Source organism: Sylvia atricapilla, chromosome 20, assembly GCF_009819655.1.
Source record: "Sylvia atricapilla isolate bSylAtr1 chromosome 20, bSylAtr1.pri, whole genome shotgun sequence".
NCBI lineage: Eukaryota > Metazoa > Chordata > Aves > Passeriformes > Sylviidae > Sylvia > Sylvia atricapilla.
The window spans coordinates 1,340,088-1,358,976 of NC_089159.1; the positions used below are offsets into that span (position 1 = coordinate 1,340,088).

Below are 18,889 nucleotides of genomic sequence, written 5' to 3' on the forward strand. Positions count from 1 at the left end.
GTCACCCAGACAATGGCACTAAGAGTCACATTCAGTCTTTTCTTAAACAGTTCCAGTGACGGTGATCCCACCACCTCTCTGCTCAGGCTGAAATTGGCATTTCCAATGCCAATCACTCTTTCTGTAAGGCTCTGCTTTGGGGGCAGGTGCTGCTACCAGGAGCCCCCCAGTACTGGGGTGTTGAGGTGCCCTCTCTGCGGCATGTGCGTGTGAGCCCCATCTCTTCAGCACAGTTCCCCACCTCACTGCAGCTCAGATCATGGAAAACGCTGTTCTTACCCGCTGCTGTGCCTCCCAGGTGAGCAGCACTGGTCCCCAGGTTCTGGATGAGAGGAGGCAGAGCTCAGTTCTCCTCCAGGCAGCCCTGAATTTACACCGCAGTGGCCTGGGACCAGGTGGGGACTGGCTCCTGTCGGACACCCAGCTGGGATTCTGTGGATCCAGTACTTGCTGTGGGCAGTGTGGGGATGGGGGGTGTGAGCAGGGAGAGGAAGGCTCCACCAGCTCCCCTCCTCTGGCAGACAGCAAACCAGAGCCATGTGGGCCGTGCTTTGCTGCTCCTCAGGCTTGAGTCCTTCAGGAGGGTCAGGAGAGCAGCACCAGCGAAGGGCTGGCTCTCCACTCACGGGGCAAGGGCAGTGAGGGTAGAAGGGAAAAACCAGGGCCAAGCTTTCTGCTAGTATGATGCAGACAGCTCTGGTGATTTTTTTAATCTATGTCCTTAGAAAACCTGGTATTAATTTCCCCATGTCCAAATGAAGCAATTCCCTTGCTTAGTCCTTGGCTACTCCTTTCAAAAGCCAGGTAATGGGAGAAACAGTCAGACGTGCAGACACTTTGAGGAGGCCATAGAATAGAATCACAAAATCTCCTCAGTTGGAAGGGACCCATAAGGGTCATTGAGTCCAATTCCTCGAGCAGACATACACTAGCTCGTTCTGTATCTACTGTTTGCTATAGAGAAGCAACTTTTATTCCCTTAACACAAGCAATGTGCTTTGTTGCTGGACTGTAGCACCATGCAATTTAAACCTAACTCTCCAAAATACAATTACCTCTATCGAGCTGAATGCTCTGGGTACAGACCACTTCTAGTCCCTTGTATTAAATGTGGCAAAGTAAGGCCACTCCTCAGTCAGCCTGAGCAGTGTCTGCCACCGCACCGCTGGGATTTCTGTCACTTACACAGGGGAACAGCAGAGCTCCTCACGGAGCAGGCTCCCATGAAAATGATTTCCAGCTACATTCACCTTGCCCAGAACAGCAGAGCCGTCCCGTCTACCAGCCTACATGTGTTTTCAGGCTCTCTTTAACCACCCTCTTGTGGTACTGCTGCAGAACAACATCTTTTTCTAACAGGCTAAAATAAATCCAGTTCTGCTTCACTGTTCTAGGATTAATGGAGACAAAACTTTGCTTTTGGCTGGCAATAACAGGACATTGTTTGATACCTCCCCCGCTTTTTTAATCAAATGAACTCCAAACAAATCATAGTAAACCCAAATACACTGACGCTACAAAACAAGGACTACTAAAAATCCTTAGAAGTTTATACTTGCATTTTGAGTTGTCTGTAAAAGAAAAAAATTCAAGCTTTTGATGGTAATGTAATTTCTGCTGCATAAAACAAACTCCCACAACAACACTGATTCAATGGAAACTATTAAAGGGCTTTGAAGGTGCAAAGCAAAAGATACATTAAATAAACATATTGTGTATTTGATAGGCAACATCTTTATGCAATGAGCTGATCCAATTCTCACTTAATTATCTTGTCTTGAAACAAAGATGATTGTGCTGGGGGTGGATGGCTCAGTTCCTAGGGCTAAATTCAAGTTTTTCAGTAGAGAAACATAAATTCAACCAAGAAAAATGCTGCCTCACAGTGAGTTTTAGTACTGAGTAACATGATGATCAAACAAGCTACATTAGGTGGTAAAATACAGCAAATCTGCCCTTAGTACCCAGAATGACCACAGCCCTTATTAGCTACTTAGGAATAAATAGGTAAAACCCCTTCCTTCACAGGTAAGTTTAGCAGTCTGAGGTGCCACAAGTTGTTAATTTGGAGGGTTAAAAGAACTTTCTAAAACTGAAAGAGCAACCCAGAAATTCCTCATCTCCTGCCACCCTTGACTGCAATTTACCTGATTCAGGCTGTTTTCTGTTCTCCAGTGACTCGGGCAGTAACCCAGTTGCCCTGGGTGACTCCTGGGTGACTCCTGAGATCACTCAGGCAGTAGGTGCCTGGTATTACTCTGGTGACTCCGTGTTTGGGGTTCCCAGCAGAACTTTTCCTGTTTATAAAATGGGGATAATGCTGTACTGAAGTCTGTATTACCAGACCAGCAGAGGAAACATCAGATGGCAGCCAAAGAGACGTGTGAGATTGTAGGGTGGCACCAGGATTTTATACTCTGCTCCTTGCTGGATTGAGCTTCTTCCCTGGTATTGTACCTGACAGCACATGGGCATTTTGATGTCCACAAATATCTGTTGCTGCATGCAGCCTCACAGTGCACAAATGAGAAGGGGGATATATTTTATGACCAGGAAATATCTTTGTGCTAACACAATTTCAGTTGCAAGATACCAGTGGAAAAAGAAAGGGGTGTGACCCCCAACAGATGCCAGCTGGGAACTTCCACCTTGCCCACAGGCACAAACAGTCCAAGCCCTCCAGCTGGAGACATGGCACAGGGAGAACAGTCAGTCCTCACCTGCAGCCCTGGTTCTCCTTGGCTAGCAAAAATGCAGAGTTTTTTATACAGGTTTCTATGGCTAAATCACCAAAGTCTTCAGTTTTGGTATGACTAAAAGAATTTCTGGATTACAGCGGCACGGGACAACGCTCAGTAGCCCCTATCAGGGCACCAATTATGGTGCAAAGTAAAAGACAAACTGTGTCCCAAAGAGCTTCATGTAAGGAATGGCCTGGATGGGGTTTTCACATGTGCAGGAAAGTTCTGACAGGACTGGGACATCAGCAGGGCAGGAGGCAGTCCCAGCACTCGTTTGCACACACTTGTCAACCAGCCGAGTTAGAGGCCAGCCTCCATCCAGAGTTCAGGCACAGTGACACTCCAAAGGCAATTCTGACCGTTTAAACCTGGGTTCCTGCTCCAAATCACTTCTGAAGACAAGCACGGGTATGCCCCAAAGCTGCCAGCTGGAGTCCAGAGAAGGAAGCTGGTTTATCCAGGTGGGACTTAACCAAGCCACCGTGGCAATAAAACCCTGTGTAATTGGAGTCTCTGGTCTGTGTTTGAACCACTGCTCTTCTTCCTTGCCAGAAACCAAGCAGCGAGCCAAGGAGCTCCTCTCTAAGTGTGACACCACTGCTCTGGGACCTTGGTCCATGCCCCAGTGCCCTTCAGCAGAGTCACCTGCACGTGTGAAGCCGTAAGTAGAGTTCAAATCAGCAAGAACTGTGCTAAACATTTCCTCAACAAGGCACAACCATGGCAAATGAAAATACTTGCAGGAAAATCCTCCCCAACCTCCATCTATCTTCCAGTCTAGCAAGGACTACAGTTCTCATGAGCTCCTACAGGCAAGGTAGAAAGGAACAACAATGTACAGTATCTATGACTTTTGGAAAATCTGCAGTGTTTATTGCTGCCTCTGGGTAAGATTTAGCTGTCCTAGGCCATGAAAGAGGACAGAACTGGCAAAGAGGGCAGCAGTAAGGTATGAAAAGCAGAAAACCAGGCTGGAGCTAAGTCTCAGTAAGGAGAAACAAAGATCAAAACATACAAAGTTAAAGAAGAAAGGAGAAAGCATGGCATAAAATGAACAACGTATTGGGAAACAAATGTTAGGACTGTTTACAAAGATTCCTTTCCTATACACTGTATTTGGCATCTCAGCTGGTGATAGGAAGCTGCTAAGTGGAAAATTAATTGGAATTTTGGAAGGTGGGACTTTAAAACCTAATGCACAATTCTGGCTGCTATAAGCGCACTGAGGGTTTTCTATGATCAAAATCTCACACAACCTACAGAATTAATACCCTTATGACTAATTTCATTCCCACAGATGGTATCTGGCATGGTCTTTAAATGAAATTAATTTCTTAAACACAAGTGAATTCAAAAATAGAATATTTAAGACAAATGTCCTGAATGGAAAATTCTTCAAAAGAGATGAAATTGCCTATACCTGCAAGCTAACATCCCTGTATCGAATTTCTGAAAAGCAGTGAATGAATGCACCTGAAGAAGTTTAGAAGCATTAAAAATCTTGTTTCATCTCTTACTACACCTTTCAGGCATATTCCTCTGAGCATCAGCAGTACAAGAAGACTTGACACGTGGATCTTCAAAGGTGTGGAGCTCTTAAATTGGATTGAATTCAAAGGGATTGAAATGACTCAATGCTCTCTGAGACTCTGGGAGTGAGGGCTCATTGGCTTAATTGGGAATTAAGGACCATCAAGAAGAGTTTGCTCAGCACCTGGAAGGACAAGGATCATAGTCTGGACAATCAAGACCACATTTCTTCCCCCTGAAGACACAGCCAGAGCTGTCAGACTCCCCTAACAAGGATGAGATGAGCCTGGAAGATGATGCTCTCAATCAGACCCTGTCTCGTGAGGCCTCTCTCACTTGCTCCAGCAGTTACATCCTTCTGTGGCCGTCCAGACCTGCCTTCCTTCAGTAACTCAGGCTTTTAATGATGTGCATCCAGCAGACCAAGAGTATGGTCTAATTAAAATCTAATCCAAGTAGAGTGTTACTATATTTTAAAGAATCTGGATAAGCCAAGGATCTGGTCTCCTTTTTGTTTCTTTTTCCCTGATTGCTCTAATGATTTCAATAAGATGGCTTTGAAAGGTTGCCATTTCCTTTACATTTTTAACAGCTAACTCCTTCTGAACAAAACCCCACTGTTGGGAAAAAGGACTTCCTCCCCATGGCAACGATGGGGTACTGCACACAAAGAAGCACCTAGCAGTTTAGTTCACATTTTTTAATAACATGGCACAATTTACATTACACAAGTCTTCGCTGAGGAGGAAACATGCTGAAGATTGAGAGCCGCTTCACTTTTCTGTTCACATAGGATCTAGAAAGGACTTTATTACATACAGGATAAACAGCAAAAAGGTTTGTATATAACAATCTCTTTACAATACTGAAAGCTACCACTACGGTTCCAGTGTACATATTCCTCAGGGGTTGGGACTTTTTTGTATTTTTCCTTTTGTTTGTAAAAAAAAAAAAAAAAAAAAAAAAAAAAAGAAACACTGCACAACATCTGGAGTTCACAAAAAATCTGAAGCTCACAACTAAACCTTCAGTTGACTACTAAAATAGATCTCTGATCATTAGAAACAACTGTTTGTAGTTAACTTTTTTCTTTTTTTTTTCTTTTTTTTGCCAAAACAGGGTAACAACTTCAGATAGCACTTTAATACACTAGAAGACCAATGGAACTAATTTTATTTCATACATATATTTTACAGTCCAGTAGACAAGATATTGAATTCTCTCTGATAAAGTCATATTCTCTCCAAATATTTAGACAAGAAACTCAACGCATTATAAAAAAGTGTGTTGTGAAAAGACAGACTTCAGGAGATTGATGCATATTTTTAAAAAGGACCATGTTCTTCAGGTTATCTCATCATGTCTTCTGTGATTAGGGAACAACAAGGCTGACCTGTTAACTATTCACAGACTTTATTACCAACTGAAATACAATAAATTCCATTATGAAATCTGCAACGGAGTTCATTAATTAAACTACTGATCCACAGTGAAAACATATCCATCATTTAGAAAAGTATTTGCTTTCTTGTAGGATTTGTTTCAATGTAGCTAAAAATCACTTAACACAAAAAAATGTGTGCACAGGTAAAAATGACACACTGGCAATAAAACCAGACATGAATGGCTATAAGCAGATGTTCTTCCAAAATAAATTTGACATGTTAAGTGACAAAAGTTCTGGAAAATCTCCAGCATTTGATTATAACCATTTAACCCGGATTAATATGACTGAAACCCAATCTGCCATGACTCCATCTCAGTAATCACAGAGCACTAACCCTGACACCATCCAAGGGACACATGAGCTACAGTGACCTCAGCAGCCTGATGCAAGGGTTCACACAGAAAACTACACCTCTGAAGGGTTGTTTCTTCTTCAAAACTAGAGAAATAGGATTCCATTATAAATGAGCTTGTTCAGGGAAAATATGACTTTAATTATGTTGTGTGTTGAAAAGGCTCCTTTGAGTTATAAAGGCTTTTGTGAAAAGCCTTAAAATTCATTGCATAGTTGAAGGGGTTTAGCTGTCTATAACAATATAAGTAACACAGCATAAGCAGACTGTGTTGATCAATATTAAGTTTGCAAATAGCACAGTTTAAGAAGTATTAATGTATTATGTTACTTAATTTTATCTATTTACATTTGTACAAAGTAAAGCTTTCATCTTACCCTTTTTGCATATATGAACCATTAATCCATGAAGCAATCTTTTTACATAAATATCTACAATTGACTTCACTTCTGGTTTGAAAGAGCTTTGTAGGGTTGACATTGATGGTGGTTTGTTTCTAGTCAAATCACTCAGACTGATGTCTTGTTCTTCAGTTCAAATTTTGAAAATTTTAAACTAGAAATAAAATAGAGTAGGAGACACGAAGAACATATGGACTTGGCTAAAAGATCTGGAAAATTTCAACATATAATATACAAAAAAAATCATTTCAAAATCTTTGCACTCAGGTCTATACATATTGTACAGTGGGTCACATCCCCAGTCTGTATCAATGACTAGTAAGAACGTCTTTATATTATGTTCATTTACAAGGTTTTTGTCCCTCTTGCTCTGGTTTTCACTGAGTCTCACTCTGCTTATCGAGCTTCGATGTCCTTGAGGGTGTGAGAGGGAGGCCTCTCTCTCATCTCTGTGGACAGAGGAGTAGTCCTCCTGGGAGAGCCGGGCCGTGGGCCCAGCGTGGAGATAAGAGGCGGAGGGGCACTGAGAGCTGCTGTGGGGGGAGTTTTATTGAGGAGGCCGTTCTGGTGTCCCGTGGGGGGACTGACACGGGGGTAGTGCATGCTGGGCAGTCCTGGCGTGAGGAGGCCGGGGTGGGGCAGGTGCCCGTCCAGGGCTGCGGGGTGCACCGAGTGCAGGCGCGCGTGCTCGTAGTCCTCGCGGAGCATGTGCAGCCGCTCCCGCTCGTCCAGGTGGGTGCCCCTCTCGTGCTCCCGGCGCGGGTCCACCGACAGGGGGTGGTGGTGGTGGTGGTGGTGGTTGTAGTCGTGAGGTTCCCGATCCCTGAATGACCTGTCTGCTTCATACAACCTTGGCGTAGAAAGGCGATGGAGAGGGTCATTTCTTAGCAAAAAGTCTCTGCCCAGGGGGTCTCTCCGATGAATATCCAGCTCTCTGTAGGGATCTCTCAAGGGATCTCTCATTGGATCCCAGTGGAAAGAAGGATAGGGAAAACGTTCTCCACCAGGAATTGGGCTAATTCCCATAAAAGGGGTCATCATGCGAGTCCTGTCCAGGCCGCTGATGCTGTTCATGTGATGTATACCAGTCACGCCTACAGTCATGGGCATAGACACTAGAGGACTTGGATGGACGTTGGATGTGGATATAGGTGGTGGCTGATCAGATGACCTATGAGTCTGAGGTCCCTCAGGCTGAACATCATGGTCTTCCTTTCGCTCTTCCTTCACCTTGACTTCGCTGCTTTTCTTCGCGTTATCGTACGCCGGCTCGTTCTTCCTGTCGGCCTCGCGGTTGGAAGTGCTGTTGGGCCTGGTGCTCTCCACAACAGGGGGCCTGGCATAGGGGGAAGGAACCCTGGGCATTTGCTTAGACTCTTCCACCACTCGGCTTTCATGGCTCAGGCCTTCTTTCTCCAAAACATAGTTGTCCTTCACCTTGTGCTCTTCAACATTAATTTCCTTCCGAGATTCGGAGTGATCCCTCTCTCGTTCTTTGGGTTTCTCTTTTTCTCGAACCTCGGGATTCAGATGGCTCCTGATCTGCTCACTTGAGCTGCGGTTATGTCCGAGGGAGTTTACTGGATGGATAGGTGCTGGCGAAGGATGGCTGGAGTGTCTTTTCTCAATGCTCTCCCTACAAGAAAGAGAAGTGTGAAATGAAGGCATGAGAAGCTCTGCAAAGAAAACAAAGCATCAGAGTGCCTGGCTTTCTACTCGAGGCTTTGCAGAGAGTTGGTGGCGTGCACCACTAAATGCACTGTGCCTCTGGCACACCCAAAACTCCAGAAGAACATCCCATCTCTAAACTTGGCCTATTCTGTTCTCTCATTGCAGCAGCAGCAGATATCCAAAGCTGCTCTGTGAAGAATCTGATTGAGATCTCAAACACTAAAGTCCACAGAAGGCTCCCATGGAAATCTAGCTCTAGGACTAAATGTATTTCAAACACAGCAGCTTTAAATGTTTGGAAAGAATAGGGAGAAAAGTAAAACATACTAATTTCATCCAAAAAGTGAGGCAATTAAATCCAAATTACATGGTTAATAGTATTCTACCTACTTCTTGTATTAAGAATACATTTGGGAAAATAGATGAGTATTTTTTCAAATGACTTTAAAAAACATTTCCAGACCTATGTACACTACTAATTTCTCTCCTCTCTTCTCTTCAAATGTCTAGCTTTTCAGTTTACTTCTCACAATTCAATTTACTTCAAACTGAGACAAAATCCTTTTAAGTACCACCAGTACTGATGGTGCCAACCCAGCTCTCTGACAGGAAGGCTCTTCCCTGAGTGTGCAGTGACCCTCAGTGCAAGTGTTTAACAGAGCTGCCCATCACACAGATTATGTCCTGACTCCCCCAGCAGAGATAAGTCTGCTATGTCTGTCCATCCTTCAGGCTGGCTCTGAAAACATCATGCCTGGAGTCAGCTGCTCCTCAGATGACCAACTCCTCCCATTTCTAGATTAAAACAAGCTAAGCAGGACACAGCCAATGCTGCCAAGTTAGAAAATACTGTGAATTCATTCCATCTTTCAAACCTAGTTATGGTGCACAAAAGATTGGGGAATTGTTGTCTGGCAGTGAACAAAAATCTAAATATGGAAATGCGTTCCATACCAATTATTTTCAGGAAGTAGTGTTGACCAGGAGTTGTTATGGGCAATGCTAAGTGAAAAAGCTCTTGCATTTAAAACTAATCAAATTCACAAGGTGAATCTAATCCCTCAGTTCCAATGATTTTAACCTCTTAGTAATTTCAGTTGATCTCTGAGTTGGAGTCTCTCCATAGAGATAGCTCCACATAATCAGTCCTGGACATGTGCTGTTTGCTGAGCTTGGAAATTCTGTTCCATGTGGTATGAGGGACAACATGCTGTTAAAGGCAAAAAATATTTATGGCCAGAAACTAAAACACAAGAAGTTCCACCTCAACATAAGAAAGAACTTTTATCCATTGAGGGTGGCAGAGCACTGGAACAAGATGCCCAGGGATGTCTCTCTGAAGACAAAGCCCACCTGGCATGTTCCTAAGTCACCTGCACTGGGTGGCCCTGCCCTGGCAAGGGGTTGGAGTGGGTGATCTCCAGAGGTCCCTCCCAACCCCAACTATTCTGGGATTCTGTGGAAAGGATAAGCAGTGAGGCCTCCCCTGAGCTCCAGCTGACGTGATGTCTCTCTGGGTGCCAGTGTCACCTAAAGGCTGGGACACGCCAGCAGGTGACACTCTGGGTGAGATGAGCTGTATGGGCTGCTGAAGGGGGACTCCAAGGTGAACACTTGCTTTTTCACCTGTACAATTTCTGCCACGTACTTTTTTTGCTGAATTGCATAAGATTTGTACCTCTAGGTACTTCTGGACAGTGAAACTGCAGCAAATGCAGAAAAAATGCCTGGGAGAAGGAAACTCTAATGTCACCAGGTGCATCTTTTGTGTGTCTAGACTGAACTGTTGAAACTGTAATTTCAAGGGCCACGTGTGAGAGATTCCAAAGTCCAGAATGTGACTCCTGGAAAACACTTGGAAGACAGAGCATCTGATACCAGCCCTGCCTCCTCTGCATGGTCCAGCACTTCACTGCTTGGGATCAGGTGCTGCCTTCATTCAGTGGGACCTGAACAGTCTGGAAATGGCATCCTGGCTCTTATTTACCTCTCCACCTGCTTTCCACCAGGAGTTAAAGTATTTGATTTAACAGCTTCCAGATCTGGACACAGAGAGACCAAGTCAAGGCTCTCCAGTGAAGGATTCTCAACATGAAGGTTCAATTCTTTTACTTGCTGGGGAAACACTGGCTTGTGGGCTCTGCAATACCTAATCTTTTATTTCTTTTACTCGTGGGATTAGTTCAGTGGGTACCCTTAATAGTTTTATTTTCCTAGGAAAGCTCATTCAGTCCTTTTGCTGATATTTAATCAATTTTCCATATAATTGATGTACTTTAAATGACATACAAAATTTAGAGAAAATAACAGCTGTTTTCTGTAATTAAGGAGAAATATATGTGCAACCAAATTGACAAATTCCTTTGCCAACGTCATGATTTTCAATGACAGTGTTGGTAACATCTCAAGAGGCTCCTGATTATCCAGCTCATTTAAGTGAACTGTACATAGTCCAGTGACTATGAGAAGAAATAACTTTTTAATACTCAAATTTGTCAAGAGCTCCTTAGGTTGATAATATGAGAACAGCTCTAAGCCACTGCCTCCACAAGGAAGAAACTTAAAATTACATTATCCAATGAACTTATTACCAAGCAAGAGAAGTTCTGAGGCTGCGTGCTACACTGAAAAATACTGAATTTCTTATGCAAGGTGTGTGCCTCATATCTGTTGATTGAAAGATCAACAGATTCTTGGCTGGTTTGGTTTAATGCTCTAGGATTGCAGACTCTTAAATGCCATTCTGATTATACTGGAAGTGTTCAGTGACATCTTTTAAACAAAGTACCACTGAGAAGGAATGAATCCTGCTTTTCACATGTGCTATTTTTACTGATTTTTTTTTCTAGTGTTGGGCTGGAATAAAAGAGTCTTTAAAAAAAACTCTTCACAACTGCAATCAATCACAGAATCCCAGAATACCCTGAGCTGGAAGGGACAGGCAATGTTCCAGGAGCAATCAGGGCTCTGCAATGTCACCCCCAGCCAGGACAGGGCCACTGCTGCAGTTCTGTACCCTCTGGGCAGTCTCCAGGGATTCAGCTCTCTCAGTCTGGCTGGGGGGGGTGTTGTGCACAGGCCATGCAGCTGACCCATGAGGAGCCACCAGGGATCTCCACCTCATCCAACACCAACTTCAGGTGGGGAGTGCCAAGCTCAGAGGGACCTTTCCACGGCAGACAGGAGTTGAGGTCAATACCTGTGGCTACCTGGGCCATTTCTGGGTTGATAAGGTTACACCCTTGATGACCAGGGTCAAATCAAACCCCAGCTCTTCCTGCTTGGGCAAATTAATTTCAAATAGAAAATGAAGCTTGGGACCTCAATTAGAAAGCTCTGTGCTCACCCCACTAAGTGCCACTGAATGTTAAGGAAGAGGCAGGAGAGGCCCTCAACTCCTCAGACATTCTCTCCACAGGGAGCACAGCTCTGGGAAGGGATTCTCAGCCTCTGCTCAAAGAGGCCACAGTGTGAACATGCTGCAAAGTGCAATGTCCCAGCCCACAGAGCTTGGCACACAGCAGCACTGCAGGGCTGAAACCAGGACTGCACTCACTGCAAGCTGGAATTGTGCACAAGTATGAGGGATGGATGATGCTTACTGCTAAGCTCTTAAATAATCAAGAAGAAATATGTTCTGAGCTATGATATGGAGTTTAGGCAATGCCAAAGCAACTTGCAAAGGATGTTTTCAATAAGGGATTTTCTTCAACAGAACATTTTATGAGAAAAACAACAAAACAGCAACCAAAATAATCACATAATTCTACAGACTTCATTCCCACATCATAGTGACTAAAATGCTTTGCCATTCAAGCCAGTAAAGTTACTCACATGCTTAAGCCTTCTGCAGGACAGAAAACCCAATTTGAACAGCAATTTCTTTTGAAGTATTAACATCAGACATGAAAATAATGAAGCTATGCTACCAAACAGAAAATATTCCAAATGGAAAATGTAGGTGAAAAGATCTCTAGTTCGCCTTTCTTTTAGAACAACGTAGAAAAGCTCTTCCATGTAGTTTTAGAATATCTAATGTGTTAGCATAACTTCTTTTAGAAAAGGCTACTAATGCGATCTTTGGGTTAGTGACAGAGAAGTCCAAAAAGCACATCTCCTAAATATTCTTTTAGGTTAAAATACTAGAAACAAATAGCCATTATGTAGTAAAGTAATGTGCAAACTTAACAGGAAAGCCATCAAGCCACAACGGAAAAAGCTGAAATCAGCCTCTCCACATTTTTCAAGGAAGGCATGACACTTGCTGAATGGCAAATTCTTATAAATTTGGTACTTCAATGTTAAGAGGAATTGTTACTGCGTTAATTGAATAATGGGAACAGTCCTGACAAAAAAATAAATATGACCAGGTTTTACTTTTCATTAACCCTTCCCAGCCTGGACATGTGAGCATGCAAGTCCATGTAAAACACTGAATAGAAACTGTGTTGGAAGGTGTGCAAACAGCAGTGCAAATGTAGGGGCTTCTTTGAGGGGCAAGAAGGTGCTTTTCATGAACTGCATGCTCTGAAGCTTGCTGTGATTTTGGCACATGACATTCCTGGGGCATTTTTAGTGTTCTCATCTCACACCTTTAGCACTGGGTCCTCTGGTCAGGCCGTTTTTTGAGGAGGGAGGAAGTGTTACCTGTTTTGCAGACAAGGTCTGATTTACGAAGTTATTTAAGTATTGAAGGATCAGATAAGCATCTGATGGACTTCAGAATCCTTTTTTCCATCCTGTCAGGCACTATCTCCACATTAACACTTCAAGGGACCTATGACAATGTGACCCACAAGGTAACAGTGGGTGGGTCTGATTCTATTCCCACTTGACACTGCCTGAGCTGTGCTCCAGCCAAGCTCAAGCTCCTTCAGGTGATGTGTGCAGTGCAAATAGGAAGAGAAACCTTGCAGAGGGGAACACCTGAGCTGGAAACCTGCCTCTTCCGTGGTGCCACCCTGGGGACAGCTCCAGGTGTGCCTCTGGTGAAGCTCTGGGTTCACAACGTGCCAGGCTGGGGAGGGTTAAAAGCGGAACGGAGCCCCAAGCTTTGAACTAGACAATTCTTGGAAGTGTTCTTTCGTACCTTTCTTTGTCATCTTTACTAACAGATGAGTCTCGTTTATCTACATCTCTATCTCTGTCATGAGCTGCAGCAGATGAACTGCGCTCCAGCTCTCCTGGCTTCAGCCAGGGCGGAGGGGTCGGGAACGAAGGAGGAGTTCGGTGCAGTCGGTTCCAGGGCTCGTGAGGGTTGCTAAAGCTCTGCATACTGGGGCCATCCTTGTGGCCGAACATTGAGTTGGGTGCTGAAATGGTGAAGTGGAAAACAAAAAGGTTTAAGAAAAAGGTATGCTCTAGTGAAGGTACTTACCAAAACAACTTTTACAGCACTCAGAGTTAAAATGAATACATATTATTGGGAGCTGGAAAAGGAAAGGAAATTAACAGAGATTCATTAGAGGGTCTCATTCCTAAAAATGGGCAGGCATCTGACAGCTCTTTTAATTGGAAAAGGGAAATGCTGTGGATAAAATTGACAAGGGATGAAGGAGTAAGATAAAAGTGGCAATGATCCTTATTCCAAATGTTTTGGAGAAATCAGGAAATGACCGTTATACTGACTACAAATAATGGAACTTGTTGCATTTGATCCTGAACCAAAATAAAATAATATGTGACCAAAATCATGCCAGATTTGAAGTATGAAGAAAGAGAGTGACTTTTAAAAGGATGATTTTCTGTGACTGGCTAGATTTAGAGAAATGTTGATGATCCTGGATTAATTAATGCAGGTTAGTGATCTTTTCCAGGCACATGGCCTGGATTACTGGTGAGAAAGGATAAAAATAAAGTCTCCATCCACAGCTCCCTAGCTGCACACATTATTTACTTCTGAACATGCAATAAAACCATGGGAAATTTCACCAACACTCAAAGGCTCTCTAATTTTTTTTAATGACCAATGTAATGGTAACATTTAGCACTAGGCTGAACCCAAACTATTAAGTAATTAACAAAAAACGATTTACTGACAACTGGAAAAGGTCGCTTTCCAAATTCCCATCTCTTAGTGGTAGGTGACGTAACCAAGCAATACAAAAGAGAGCAAAGAGTCCCCTGAGTGTCCCTGCTGGGCTTCAGGGCAGGGAGGGCCATGGCCCAGGTACTCACTGACTGTGGGGTTCCCGAGCCCCCCGAAGGCGTTGCTGCCCATGGCGGTGAGGCCACTGAACGACGCCGGCCGGTTGAAGGGCTCTGCAAACCAACACAAACAGCTGAAACCCCCTGAGGCTGACACCTCCCATCCAGCACCCCTGTGCCATCCTCCTGCACCCCTGTGCCATCCTCCTGCATCCCAGCTGTGCCCAGCAATGCTGGAACAGTGTCCCCCCCACATAGCAGGGTTCTGAGGGGCTGGGAAACAAACCACTGGCTTTGTTCCTGGCCATTCCCATGGCATCATCCACTAAAAAACTCCCTCGTCTGGAAAATTCAGATGTTAAAATGGACATGATACTTCATTTGAAACTTTCAACCATCTCCAGTTCTACTTGCTTTTATTTCCTTCCCCAGGAAATATCCCTTGCTAGTCAGACTATCATCATCTAGCAACTGTGCTCCAAACACCTTCAGACCATGTCTCCTAAACCAGAGCCAAGTAAAATGTCCTGTTCCACTGATATGTCATGCTGGCCTGAGCATTGTGTGATTGCCTTGGTGTTTATTGCTAATACTACACAAAAAACTAGTATGGACTGAAAAATGCTGGAACAATTGTTTTAGTTAATGCATACAGGCAACAGGAAAATCATCTAAAGCAAATTCTCACTTTATTTTGGAGCAGTCTAACAATTTTGATGAAGTCACTTCTGGTAAATACCAGCACAGAGAAAAAGAAGCTCAAAGCCAGAATTTTCCATAGGCAGCAAAGTTCAGAATGATAAACCTGCACTGTCTGTTGGCTACACCAGTTTGGTGACCCTCCCAAATCCTTTCCCATGCAAAATAAAATGCCAATTTAAACTCTTGGTCTTGGATGCTCCCATAAGGAGCAGATCACCTTATTATAAAAGCAGTAAGTTAGAAAGGAAAGAACAACATCTGGTAACTTGAGTAGTTCTGGTTTAAATGTGTATTCACTAACTTTCACTAACTGACACATGAAGCCAGATCATAAGATTTTAAAGCTATGGTTCCTGTTCACTTTAATGGAAAAACAGATATCTAAGTAGGAGTTAGGAAAAGAAATCTCTGCCATCCAAAGCCTTGCCCTTAAGGCATTTTTTGGACTGGTTTTAAGCATAACTCCAATGAAACCCAGCCAGCCCTGACACTCTGCTTCTCTAAAGTCCAGAAGTATTTCAAAAGACAGTCAGTGACACTTTTCTGTGTATTTAGAACTTCCACCTGGGTGAAGACTAAAATGAAACTGCTAAAATGTGCCCTTTGCAATGATTCCTAAGCAGAACTTGGAGTGTCTGCACAGAGGAAGTCTGTAATTTCTCAGTGGTCAGTGTGTGAGCTGTATTCCCCAGGAGCTGAGAGCACGTACCTAAGTGAGCAGCTGGGTTGAGGAAGTTGCTGTGGTGGGGTGGTGGGCCAAAAGGGGTCCCGGCTGGATGCCCCCCACCTGCCAAAACAAAGCAAAAGGGGTCAATTCCCAGCCAAGGCTCAGAGAGGGACTGGCTGTGCTCTGGGCTGTCCCTTTGTTAGCAGCTCACCGAGCTGACAGTGCTGCGCCCTGCGTGAGGCTCACAGGATCCTGTGCAAAGAGCAGCTGCTTCTCCAAACAGAAATACCCAGTTAGAGGATAAGGGATGCAGGGGAATGAATGTTTCAGGTCAGAAACAAAAAGGAAATGCATGTGAATAACAGCTTATTTCCAACACGTCATCTCCATGATGCATCAGACATCACTTCGTGAGGAAATGCTCCTTCATTTACTACCTGTGCAGTGTTTCAGCAGGTTGAGCATTCTATAAAAGCATACAGAATAATTTTTAAATATTTATCAAATAGACTAATAGCCCCTGGCATGTCTTGCAGAGAGTTCATAAGCCAAAGCATATGGGAAATTCATGGCAAGGGTTAGCATTTTAATGAGCAAGGAGCAAGAAGGGGATTTCACTTTCAGTACTCACTGGCTGTGGAGAAGAGAGTTGAGGGCCGAGCCAGGTCATGGGGGTGGTGGATGGCTCCAAAAAGGCTGGGGCCTGGTGGCCTGCTCAGAAACTCTGGTTTCAGGCCGAAGTCCAGCTTGTGTGGATCAGACTGCATCTGTTTCTGAAATGGAAAACAGAACTTGGAAGAGACTGTCTGAAAAGGTAACAGCAAAAAGCACTTCCAGAATGATGTGGGTAGAGCAGTTCACTCATACTATGTTTTAACAAGAATATTGGGTTTTGGGACCCCAAGTGCACGTGCACAGCTGCTTTCCTGGAAAGGAGATCGAAGGCAAAGAGGGAAAAGCTCAGGCTCTGCATATTCCCTGCTAATTTCATCGGTGTTTTCACATATGCTCACATCCACCCCTCCAGGGTGTTCAACACAGAGCTGCCTTCAACAACAAACATAAAACTCTCTTCAGAGACCTCAGACAGCTGCTGAGCTGTAAGGACAGATCTGTCCCACAATAATGAATGGGAATGTCAGCTTGGCAGGGGTGTTGCAAGACCAGACAAGGACACCAGAACCACTGATTTCCAAGGGAAAGCTGCCACCAAGAAACGCTGGATGCAAAGCATCCTCCAGTGTCCCTCAGGCTGCAATGAGGGCTGAGAGGAACCAGAGTGCAGAGCAGGAGCAGCTGAATCCCACTCTGACAGCGTCCACTCCACACTCAAAGTGCTGCATGTCTTTATTTACCTGTGTTAGAGTCAGCAGCCTCCCTTTTGTGAGGGGAATTTGCTGAGGCAGCTGCATTCTGAGTGGTAAGTGGATGAAGGATGTGCTCTTCTTTGTGCCACATCCTCGTTTCAGTGGTGCCTACTTCAGTAGTTTATAGAATGAAGGAAGAAAACCAAATTCCCAATTACCTGTGCTGCCAGGACTCCCTAAATGCAGATTGTGCAGGGCAGCTGAAAGGATTTATAAATGGGTAACACGGAACCAGGAGATCTTAACAGTAGTTCTGGAGCAGGCTACGCTTTATAAATCAGTATTTAATACTGTGCCAGCCCCGAGTACAGACTATTACAATGATATAAATATGCATATTAAAAAGTTATGATCAAATTAATGTGCGTGCCTCGTAGCTGTTTTTCAAGTGCTAGAAACGTGTCTGTGTAGTCATGAGAACAAAAAAGAAAAAAAGAAGAAGGAAAACAAGAATTAAAAAAGGGAAACAAAAGCATTATCTGTGTCTGGAGATAATGGCCTGCAAGAACACTAAAATGGCAAAGGTGGCCAAGTCAAGGTCACGTCTTTTAAGGAAGTAACACTGAAGTGCTTTAATAGTTAAAAGGAGTTCAGAAAATATAAATGCCTCAGTTGAAGTCTGTGTGCCAGATTTTTATGCTGTGAACTCTTTTTATTCTTTTTTAACAACCAAGTTATAAACCCCTGACAGGCATTACTCAGAATAGCAAAAGCTGGCTAAAGCTTTAATTGCAGCCATATGAATGGTGCTGCTCTAAATAATGAGCAAATCCCCTGTCTGAAGAAGAACAGGAATACCATGGATGTGTTAAAAGATTTCTGAATGTGTTGGTTTACCTGAAAATAGTACCAGGGAAATGGTGACATTTCTTTTCTCCCCAGCTGCTGTCCAGGAGAGCAGCCCCTTGATGCCAATCCTTCCTAATGTATTTGCAGAAAATGTGGAAACACACACCACCCGAGTGTGGTGCCCCCAAAAATCGATGTAGATGTCTGCACTGCTCTTAGATCAGGCTGTCAGGCCTTTCCTAAAGGAGAGAGGCCCAATTATGGAGCATAAATCCCCTCCTGAGCAGTGGGCAGTGTCAGGAGCAGTGTAAATGTGCTCTGTGCCCTGAGCTGCTCTGCAGCCTCGCTGAATCCCTGGGGTGTGCAGAGGTTACCCAGGTCTTGCTGCACAGGCACAGGCAGCCAAACAGCATCCACAGCTGCATGCAATTTTTCCTGAGGTCAGGAAGGTTGTGTTTTAAAGCTTCCCATCGTGCCTGCTCCTTCAGTGCCTGCTGCTGTCCTCTGCAAGCAATTACTAGGCCAGATTGTTACTGGCAGCAGTCTTGTGGCACCATATGCAAACTGGAAATCAACCCACTGGATTCCCTGCTCTGTGCTCAGGCAGCACCTTCTACTTGTGCAGAAGAAAAGGCACCTTCAAAACCATGGGAGTGAGTGTGAGGAGAAGGAGGAATTCTCCTGTGTGAGCCTTCAGGCAGACACTCAGCCTTTGTGGTGACATCAGGAGGGGGGACACGGTTCCTGCGTGAAAGGGACACCCCAACTCTTCTTACTGACCAGACACACTTTTCTTGAAAATATCATGCACATCCTGAAAAACTCGAGCAACATCCTTTCATGTGCTTCTGGGCTTTATTCTTGCCTTTTTTTTTTTTTAAACATGCAAGGTAGAAAAGTATGAGGTAAAGGAAATGGCTGCATGGAAATGGCATTTACTGTGAGTTATGAATATACTGGTTTGACCTCTCTCTGAATATCAAATCAAGGAAGATTCAAAGGACATAGATAGCATGGGAATAATAATTTCATTTCAAGAAAATACCTTTTCAATAAAATAAAAAAAAAAGGACAT

The 18,889-nt window shown here is 44.0% G+C and overlaps 1 protein-coding gene across 5 annotated transcripts in view; it reads right to left on the reverse strand.

The window, feature by feature from the left end:
- Positions 1-5,203: 5,203 nt before the first annotated feature.
- AUTS2 (activator of transcription and developmental regulator AUTS2) overlaps positions 5,204-18,889 on the reverse strand; it is a 774,170-nt gene continuing 760,484 nt past the window's right edge. For all 5 annotated transcript variants that reach the window (XM_066333138.1, XM_066333137.1, XM_066333140.1 and 2 more), the window contains 5 exons: positions 16,290-16,431; positions 15,701-15,778; positions 14,320-14,403; positions 13,232-13,454; positions 5,204-8,107 (listed from right to left, as the gene is read on the reverse strand). In XM_066333138.1, the coding sequence (XP_066189235.1) occupies positions 6,868-8,107; positions 13,232-13,454; positions 14,320-14,403; positions 15,701-15,778; positions 16,290-16,431 (1,767 nt within the window). In that variant the 3' untranslated portion in view covers positions 5,204-6,867. The remainder of the gene's footprint in view (positions 8,108-13,231; positions 13,455-14,319; positions 14,404-15,700; positions 15,779-16,289; positions 16,432-18,889) is intronic.